General features: G+C 40.4%; 1 protein-coding gene across 1 annotated transcript in view; it reads left to right on the forward strand.

Moving 5' to 3' along the window:
• The window catches only part of LOC129625463 (zinc finger protein 26-like), a 38015-nt gene extending 34552 nt beyond the window's left edge, over positions 1 to 3463 (forward strand). The window contains exon 6 of the mRNA XM_055543904.1: positions 2671 to 3463. Coding sequence (XP_055399879.1) covers positions 2671 to 2709 — 39 coding nt within the window. The 3' untranslated portion in view covers positions 2710 to 3463. The remainder of the gene's footprint in view (positions 1 to 2670) is intronic.
• The last annotated feature ends 7433 nt before the right edge of the window (positions 3464 to 10896 follow it).

Raw genomic sequence — 10896 nt, forward strand, 5'->3', positions numbered from 1 at the left:
AAAGTGTTACCTTTGTATTCGGCATACCTTATTACAGAGCAATATTATTATGGTTATTACTGTATTGCAAATAGGGGGAAAATGGAAACAGTGACAGACTTTATTTTCTTGGGCTCCAAAATCACTGCAAATGATCACTGCATCCATGAAATTAAAATTGCTTGCTCCTTGGTAGAAAAGCTATGACAAAACTAGACAGCATATTAAAAGGCAGAGACATCACTTTGCTGACCAAGGTCCATCTAGTCAAAGCTGTGGTTTTTCTAGTAGTTGTGTGGATGTGAGTTGGACCATAAAAAAGGCTGAGCCCCAAAGAATTGATGCTTTTGAACTGTGGTCCTGGAGAAAACTCTTAAGAGTCCCTTGGACAACAAGATCAAACCAGTCAATCCTAAAGGAAATCAACCCTGAATGTTCATTGGAAGGACTGATAATGAAGCTCCAATACTTTGACAATCTGATGAGAAGAGACTCTGATGCTGGGAAGAGGAGAAGGGAGCAACAGGATGAGACAGTTAAATAGCATCATCAACTCAATAAACATGAGTTTGAGCAAACTCTGGGAGATAGTGAAGGACAGGGAAGATTGGTGTGCTACAGTCCATGGGATCACAAATAATTGGACATGACTGAACATAAAAAAATAAGAACAGTCTTGGTGTGTGAAGCTAATTATCAGTATTGTGTGATTTTCATTCCTATTCTTTTATAGAAAAACACAACAAATTAAGAAGACAAATATCAACATTTGAGAGGATAATTGTGGGGAAAACAGTGCCACATTTTATATAAGTGCTTCAAATCTAATGTTGGAAATCACTGGAATGGCTCTAAGAAAGCTGGCCCAGGATAGAAATGTGTGGTCTGCAAATAAGAAAGAAAAGAAGGAATTACTGATGAGGGTGTTAAGGAGAAACTGATACAACAACAAATAAATGTCAGGAGCTTTGAGAATAGAAGAAACGAAGCATGTCTTTTAGGGTCAAAAAAGGATGAAGATGTTTAACTTCACAATGTGTCTTTGAGCCTCATGATGTCCATTTAGTTCTAAGGCCAGTGACCCATCATAGACAAGGAGCTCTGCTGAGGGGCCTTCCCAGATCCCCCTTCACATCCCTGTTCCTCACACTGTAGATGAAGGGATTCACCATAAGGGTGACCACAGTGTACATCACAAAAGCAATAGAGCTTCTCTGGGAAGAATGGGTCATATCAGAACTGAAATAGACCCCAAGGCTTGTCCCATAGTACAAGGTGACCATAGAGAGGTGAGACCCACAGGTGGAAAAAGCTTTATGTTTTCCTGCTGCAGAGGACATTCTCATTAAAGAGGAAATGATTTGGGAGTAAGAGGATTCCAGTTAGGGGAAACACACCCAGCAGGGCAGTGACCACATACAAGCAGATGTTATTGATCAAAGTGTCAGAGCAAGCCACCTTGATAATCTGAGCCCGTTCACAGAAGAAATGTGGAATTTCAGTGTCAGTACAGAATGTCAGTTGCCTCAACAGAATATGAATCAGAGAAACCAGAAAGTGATGAACCAACACATCAGAAGAACCAGGAGGCAACACACACATGGGTTCATGATGACCATGTAGTGCAGGGGTTGGCAGATGGCCACAAACCAACCATAGGCCATTCCGGTCAGGAGAAGACCATCCATTCCTGCAAAAATCATTTTAAAAAATAAACCCGAGTGAAACATCCTGTGTAGGGGATGTCTTTGTTCTGTGACTGAATGTCACAAGCATCTTGGGGACAGTGGTGGAGACATAGCAAATATCAACAAAGGACTGGTGGGAGAGGAAGAAGTACATGAGGGTGTGGAGGTGGGAGGCAGAGCTGATGGCCAGGATGATGAGCAGGTTCCCAAGCATGGTGACCAGGTACATGGACAGTAACACTCCAAAGAGGAGGGGCTGCAGTTTAGGATGACCTGAGAGGTCCAGGAGGAGAAACTGATTCTCCCATATGGTTTCCTGCTCCCATGTAGCTGTGTGTCTGCTGGGGAACAAGACAAATGGAAGTTTCACCTAACAGCCAAGTGCCAACTCAGCTAGTTATCAGTTATGATTCCACCTTCTGGTTGATATCCTTTACACTCTATTAGTCCTTCTTGTGATAGTGATTCACCCAGTCAAATGGTAGGACCATTTGCATTTAAAATATTTTTTCAGCTAAAATATTTAGCTGAAAACTTTTTTATCTCCTATCACAAGTTCTAATTCTTTTGTTGTTGTTTTTATTAAAGTATAGTTGATTTATAATATGTTAATATCTGCTGTATAGCAAAGTGAATAAGTGAATTATATATTCTTTTTCATATTCTTTTCCATTGTGATTTAAGTGATTTATCTCAGGATATTAATTTTAGTTTCCTGTGCTGTACAGCAGGAACTTGTTTATTCACTGGTTCTAATTCTATATGAAGCTATAGACATGAACTGATTTTTATAGTATGACAGTTGCAAATGATTAAAGACATTTAATATTGCTACATGATAATCTTTTTAAAACTCTATAGCTCTTTCATTCAAATAGTTTAATAATAGTTTTTAGGACATAGTATCCCAACTCAGACAAAATTAATTCTATGACTTGATCCTCCCTGTTATTGTGACAGTTAATGCTTAATTTAAATTCCCTTTTTTTTTTAATTTATAAAGGTATGGTTACTCGGGACTTCCTGCTGGTACAGTGGATAGAATCTATCTGCCAATACAGTGGACATGGGTTCAATCCCTGGTCCAGAAGATTCTGATGCCATGAGGCAACTAAGCCCATGTGCCACAACTACTGAGTGTGTGCCGTAACTACTGAAACCCATGCACCTAGAGCCTGTGCTCTGCAATGAGAGAAGCCACCAGAATGAGAAGCCTATGCACCACAAAAAAGAGTAGTCCCTGCTCACCACAACTAGAGAAAGCACTACGGGAAGCCACAAGGTCCAGTTCAACCAAAAAAAAAAATCATTACTACCTTCTTTGTGAGAGCTAAAAAGACCCTTGTGGCAGAGGAGGATCCCAGGAAGTGATGGCTGCTATTATTACTATTACTTTTGTGACAGTTATTAATATTTTTGATACATAACTTTTCAAATTATAGAGATGTCATTCAGATAATGGGATCTTGAGTGCGAGTTCCTTGAATAGAATTTTGCTTCACCAACTTAAGGTCTGTGTGACCTTGACAAAGTTTCTTAACCTGTCTTAGCTGTAAATACCTCACCCCTACAACAGGAATAATAAATATCCCCTACATTGTAAGACTGATGAGTTAATTAAATGAGATGATGCATGTAATTTTCCTAGCATGGTTCTTGTGACAAATAGCAGGCATTTGATAAATGTCAGTGTCTAACAATATGTCTTGCATGAGTATCACTGATCATTATTCCCCTTAAACAGGGGCAGCCATCAAAGATCATTCTGGGGACTTCCCTGGTAGTTGAGATTTCACACTTTCAGTGCAGAGGGTTACCAAGATGGAAACTTGGCAGGGGAGCTAGATCCCATATGCCACAATTTAGAGTTGGAATGTCCCAACTAAAGATCCCAAATGCCACAGCTAATCACCAGTTCAGATATATATATATATATACACACACATTATATATATAATATACATAATATATATCACTATTTAGAAAATTTTAATGTAAAATGTTCCAAGCTTCTATAAAAAAGTCAAACAAGATGATGACCTAGCATGGTGATTGGTGTCAAACAGATTCGTGGCCTCCAAAGGAGATTTCATTCTGGGACCAAAAGACATAGGCTCAGTCACTCAGGGCTTCGTGTAGCAAAGTTTATTAAAGTAACAGTGATAGAGAAAGCTTCCAGCAAAGACACTGCAAAGGACAGAAGAGTGCCCACATCATGAATTTTAGCAGGGTTTTATATACCTTTCAGCTGGCTGCTGAGAATAGATATAAAGACTACCTCAAGTTTGTAAAATTTCTACCAGACCCTTTCCCAAGGCATGCATCCTGAGATAACATTAGTACAGTAAGATGAGCCAGAAGGAACAGGTTCCGGGTGAGATATGGTGTTGCTTGAGAAGCAGGTTCCCAGGCAAAATAGATTGTTAAAATTATTAACATAGAACCTAAGAAAAGCATACTTATGAGCTCATGATCTAAAGAAAGGTGAGATACATTACTGCACTATTAATACAAAGCTTAAGGGAGCCATGTCCCTTATGACTAAGGCGAAGGAATTTTAAAAGAATGCTCTCCTCTTCCTTCTCCTTGAGGGTAACTGCCTAAGCTTTAGCTCTCTAAGTCATCCTGAAAAAATAAAAGACAAATTTAGGATGATTATAAATGTTTACAGTCTCCATGACAGAAAAAATGCTCAGTACTATTATACCTAGAGAATGCAAGTAACATTTTTTTAAATAAATTGAGAATTTACTAAACAATAGTATACTCAGGAGGAAGAGTGGACAGGGTCATGTGAACAGCTGCCAAGAATACAATTAAGAGAAAAAAAAAATCATTGAGAGCAAATTTAGTCTGGAGAGGTGGATAGAAAAGACCTCTCTGAAATAAGAATACTGAGCTCTGAGAAGAGGGACAGGTAATTGCTAATCAGAGGAAATAAGGGAAGGGCAAGCATTTTGGCCTGAGAGAACAGAATTCACAGTTGCCCTGGGGTTGGTGAGCTTCATAATGGAAGGGATATGAGCATCCAATGAGATGAGAACAGGGTGAGGGTGAGGAGGACAGAGCGTGAGGCCCACAAGTCAAGTATCCTGTACTATTCTTGATGTGACTCTCATGTCGGTAATTTTATATTTATTTGTGGGTCAGAGGTCGTGACCATTTTTACTCATTATTGTGTTTCCAGTGACCTACATGGTGCTAGCACATATTAGGTGCTCAACACAGGCAAGTGTTAGATATGTAATAAAGACTGAGACCATTAAGTATCAACTGTAACACACACAAAGGACCCTCCAAGCCCACTATATGCCTGAATATAGACATAGAATAGTAAAATTAGAGTACACTCACACATATATTTTAAAAGAATAATATATCGTGAACAAGTAACTCTTACTCTAAAAATGTAATTCTGCTTATTACTGGGATGTTTGCTATCATAATTTATCTCAAAAATAGGTCAGTGGAGAGCAATCATAACCATAATTACAGTCTAAAATGCGTTTGAGGGAATGTAAGAGCCATTACTGTGGTTAGCAGCCAGGACAGAGCCTCTCACTAGATAAGGAAGCTAAGGATCATTTCTTAAGTCAGTAAAGAATATACATTTTAAGACTACAGCCAACTGGATATTCTACATTAAACACTAAATCTTTGTGTTTAATTCATGAAGAGGACAAGGCAGTCTACTCCTTGATATTCTCTTAAACACTTAAAGAGAATGGTAAAATGAGCCAATGAAATGAGTACCGAATGTCAGTAATAATTACATTGTTTGTAGATTGTGGACAAAGTGGACACAGTGTGGACACAGTGAGGTGGGTAAGGTGAAACATCAATATAGAGAACTAAAGTACCTGCTAACGATAGACTTCCCCTTCATAGACTAAATAACTATGGGACTGTCCCAGCCTCATTATTCTAGAGGTAAAGCCCAATACCCACCATCTTGCTTTGTTTCCTTCTTACTCCACCAGCCTTTACTGGAACACCGTCTCTGATGCTTATCAGCGAAGCTTTCTTGTTATCTGCAGTCAGTCCTGCGGAAACCCATTTGGGTTTTCACCAAGGCTGGGGTCACAGAACTATAGCAAAGGGGCAACAGTACATATTGTTATCTCAAGGGCTATATTCTCCTCATTACCAAAGTTGTGTGTGTAGGCAGCAGTGGGAGAAAAAGGTATGTTCTCCAAGGAGAAATTCTTTGACTTGACTTCAAAGTGACCAGGTATCCCCTAAAGAATGTTTAATTCCTACAAGAACTAAAACATGGAGTCCTTTATTGATATTAGGGAGGGCTCCAGGTGGTGGTGCTACTGGTTAAGAACCCGCCTGCCAGCGCAGGAGACATAAGAGATGCAGGTTCTATCCCTGGGTCTGGAAGATCCCCTGGAGTAGGAAATGGCAACTTGCTCCAGTATTCTTGCCTGGAAAATTCCATGGACAGAGGAGCCTGTCGGGCTACCATCCATGGGGTTGCAAAGAGTCAAACATGACTGAGCACAGCACATGCTGAGGGGCAGGGGCCACAATTAACCAGGTAGATTCAGCTGAAGAGAGTATTGAGGAGATACAATGTGACAAACAAATCATCTGTAAAGTTTATCAAGAAAGGGGAGGGCAGAGATAAAACATAGAATAAACGGAGTATCTAAAATGGGAGGGTTAAAACTAAAATTTAAGGGAAGTTATGGGAATACATTTAAGTTCAAGAAGAATGATGGTATGTAGTGCAAGCCTTTAAATACACAGGCATGTCTGGGTACATACATACTTCACAGGATGCACCATACACTTCTAAACCAACAGATAGCATAATGTGCTCTATCTCCAGCTTATAGGATATGGATGCAGAAATCAAGGATGGGAAGCTGAAGTGAACCCTTGTAATATCACTCCTGGTAAGACAAGTGAGGAGTCTGTTCTCCAGCTCTACATACGTATGGCCTTTGCAGCTTTGGATGCCTGGACACCAAAAATGTAACAGTTCTAGAGACATGACAAAAGTCCCATTGAACTTTTTTTTTTTTTTTGTCATGCTGCCTGGATTGCAGGGTCTGAGTTCACCACCAAGGACTGAATATGGGCCCGTGGCAATGAAAGTGCCAAGTCCTAACCTCTGGACCACCAGGGAATTCCTGCCACTGAACTTCAAGCTATGCTGAAAAGTGAAACTATTGGTCATTCAGTTATGTCTGACTCTTTACGACCCCATGGACTGCAGCCCACAAGGCTCCTCTGTCCACTGTCCATGGGCTTCTCCAGGCAAAAATATTGGAGTAGGTTGTCATTTCCTCAGTCAGTGGCTGGGAGCAGGAGCAACCTCAGGGCAAACACAGTGGTGGATACAGATGGTCGTCACTTATTCTCCCACGGCAAGAGATCTGAGTGGTGTAATCTCAGGTGAGGCTGCTTTCTTTAGTTGAGGGCAGTTATCATAGAGAAGCCTCAGGGCTCTTGATCTCTATGCTTGGAAAAATAAGACTTTAATTCTGAAGGGAGAAATGGGCAACACAGCACAGGATTCGCTACAATGAATCCTATTAGCCATTTGGAGGGCGATCTTCAACAACATGGACAGTGTTCCTGGAGAGCTTATTTGTGATTAATGGGGGTCAGGAGTTGGAAATGACTTTTCTTGGGAAGTGAGGGACAAACCAAGAACAGAAGCATCCTAAGTAAGGCTCAGCCAAGCATGACTGTCTTCTTGGCCTGTTTCTCTATAAAAATCCAATTCTCTCTCCCTACTACTGCCAAGAAACAGACCAACACATGCCACTGCCAAGTAGATATTAGTGGGGTGTTTCACAGGCACATCCAACTGAACCTCTCCAAGAACAAACCTACATTTTTTTTCTTCCTTCCTTCCTTTTCCTCAAACATGTTATATCAGAATGAGTAACACCATAGATGATGTGAACAGATCCACACATGGAATTGTTCTAGATAGTTAAGTAATAACATATTAAAATATTTTTCCTAATTATTTTTATTAGGATTTATCACAAAATCTGGTTTTACCATTTATGTATTATTTTATTTCCTTTCTCCCAGTAGAATATAATCTCAATGAAATTTGTGCCTTTATTTTGTTCCAAGTCTTATACCAGTACCTAGAAGATAATATTTAATAAATGTTTAAAGGCATGAGTCAATCAAACCATTGCTATTATTAGCATCAGAAAGAAACTGGTTTCATCTTTTGTGGGGGAAAAAAGGAAAAAATAGAAAAAAAAAAATGAACTTGGGAGCAGAGAAATGTTCCAATTTTTTTCTTTTCTAGTTTTTGCCAGATACTAAACATCAGAGAAGGGGATGACAGAGGATGAGATGGCTGGATGGCATCACCGACTCAATGGACATGAGTTTGAGTGAACTCCGGGAGCTGGTGATGGACAGGGAGGCCTGGCATGCTGCAATTCATGGGGTCGCAAAGAGTCGGACATGACTGAGCGACTGAACTGAACTGAACTGAAACATCACCTACACAAATTGAACATTTGTAACTATCAAAAATTTGTATAATGGCTGCAGTTCATCTGTTAATCTCAGAATGTCTTGTTTTCCATATATCTTTTAATGACATGCAGCTGTTAGGTAATTTTTGTCTCTAAGGAAAAATTCCAAATCTAATAACAGTGTAAAGAAATATAAAGAGAAAAACACCGCAGTCAACATAGCATCAGGTTCCTCTTTTTCAGCATGTTTTTCATATGACTAACAATAATATTACACTTATTTAATAATATTACACTTATTTGGGTACTATTATGGACTGAACTGTGTTCACTCAAAATTTTATGTTGATATCCTTATTCCCAGGGCCTCAGAATGTGACTGTATTTGGAGAAAGTGCCTTTCAAAAGGTAGTTAATTTTAACATGAAGTCACCAGGGTGAACCTTAATTCAATCGCCCTGGTGTTCTTATAAGAAGTGGAAGTCAGAACACACAGAGAGGCCAGGGAAACCTGCACGAAGGGAGGGCCAGGTTCAGAATCGGCATGACAGTGGCCATCTGCAATCCAAGTGAAATGGAGCAGGATGTTATGGTCTGTGCTCCCCCCATGTCCTCAGCCTACCTTTTGTCTGTGGAACAACTTTAGCCAAAGAATAAGCTTAATCGGAGAAATGAAAAAATGCAGAAACAAAGGAAAACTGTCAAAGGAGGCCAAGTAATAATAGTTAATAGTCATATTAAGCAGAGTCAAGGACATTTAGTTCCTCCTCAAGGGCTATTATAGATGATACCCTGAGCAGTATCCTGTGAGGTATCTTGTAGATACTGAACTGCACATCAGGTGGAAGAAGTTAACTACCTGATGACCAGACTGTAGTCATGATATAAACTGTCACAGTTCCAAGAACTGCCATCAAGGAAATGGGAACAAACCGATCCTGCAACTGAAGATTAACTACTTAAACAAGATGAATCTGATTAGGACACCACATGACCAATTTCAAGGAGATTATCAGAGCTGACTGTACTATATCTGCATGTAGGCCCCTCCCTCTGTCTATAAAAGCTCTTGCCCACTGATTGTCAGTGCAGGAAGTCAGCCTTCTGCTAAGCATCTGCCCTCCCCCTGCCACCCTGCTGGTTGCCAGCATCCAAAGTAAAGCAAACTTTCCTTTCCACCAATCTCACTTGTCTATTGGCTTTTGAGAGGTCAGCTGCTGGACCCCACAAGGAGACAGGCCTCAGAGGAAACCAACTCTGGTGGGACCTTGACGTTGAACTTCCAGACTCTAGGATTGTTAGAAAATATATTTCCATTGTGTAAGTCACCCAGTCTAGCATTATTAGGATAAGGCAAGCACCATTTCAAAATCCTCTTGCTACAGCTGTTACTTGAGCCATGTCTCCTGTAATTATTTCAATGGAAGTTGTGACAACTTTTTTGCTCAGCCCCAGCTACACACCTTGCCAGTCAGTTCAGTTCAGTTGCTCAGTTATGTCCGACTCTTTGTGACTCCATGAACCGCAGCACGCCAGGCCTCCCTGTCCATCACCAACTCCCAGAGTCCACCCAAACCCATGTCCATCAAGTCAGTGATGCCATCCAACCATCTCATCTTCTGTCATCCCCTTCTCCTCCAGCCCTCAATCCCTCCCATCATCAGGGTATTTTCAAATGAGTCAGCTCTTCGCATCAGGTGGCCAAAGTAGCGGGGTTTCAGCTTCAAAATCAGTCCTACCAATGAACACCCAGGACTGATCTCCGCACATGCCAAACACCTCCTGCTTTCTGCCATGAAACTTCTGATACCAAATTATGGGACATTTGAGGGAATCTGCTCTGTATTCAGAAGTGTGCAACTCAGACATAAAGGGATGCTAATCTCTCTAGGACCATCTCTGGCCCATAGAAAGCATGAGCTGAGGTCTTTTCATCTATTGAGTGGAAAGTTCTGGGACACATATCATGTTGTACCTCAGGAAGGTTTGGTGGGATTTAGTAGCAGTCATCAATAAAAGCAGTCATTATTATTTTGATTCCTTAATTGATATGGTTTTCCTTCCTTCCCTAGTAGATAATAATAGGAGATATATACAACAAATACATACATATTTGTTCTGTTTCTCTGGATAACCCTAACAACAAGGCCCAAGAGAAATGAAAATATGTTTGAATATATATGGGTTTTCATAGCACCATTATTCATAATATGCACAAAGTGGAAACAATCCAAATATTCATCAATTTATAAGTAAATAAAACAATATATTCACTGCTGCTGCTGCTAAGTCGCTTCAGTCATGTCCGACTCTGTGCGACCCCATAGACGGCAGCCCACCAGGCTCCCCTGTCCCTGGGATTCTCCAGGCAAGAACACTGGAGTGGGTTGCCATTTCCTTCTCCAATGCATGAAAGTGAAAAGTGAAAGTGAAGTCGCTCAGTTGTGCCAACTCTTAGCGACCCCATGGGCTGCAGCCCACCAGGCTCCTCCGTCCATGGGATTTTCCAGGCAAGAGTACTGGAGTGGGGTGCCATTACCTTCTCCAATATTCATACTATGGAATATCATTCTGAAATACAAAGAAATTATATATGCTACAACACGTATGAATCTTGAAAAATATACTAAGTGGAAAAATTACTAATGAAAGGTTTCATGATCTTATTTACATGAAATGTCTAGAAAAGGTAAATGGATAGAGACAGAAGGTGGAATCATGGCAGCATGGATGTTAAGTGTCTAGGAATATGGGGGTGTAACAACCAA

The sequence above is a fragment of the Bubalus kerabau genome, chromosome 1, assembly GCF_029407905.1.
Source record: "Bubalus kerabau isolate K-KA32 ecotype Philippines breed swamp buffalo chromosome 1, PCC_UOA_SB_1v2, whole genome shotgun sequence".
Classification (NCBI taxonomy): Eukaryota; Metazoa; Chordata; class Mammalia; order Artiodactyla; family Bovidae; genus Bubalus; species Bubalus kerabau.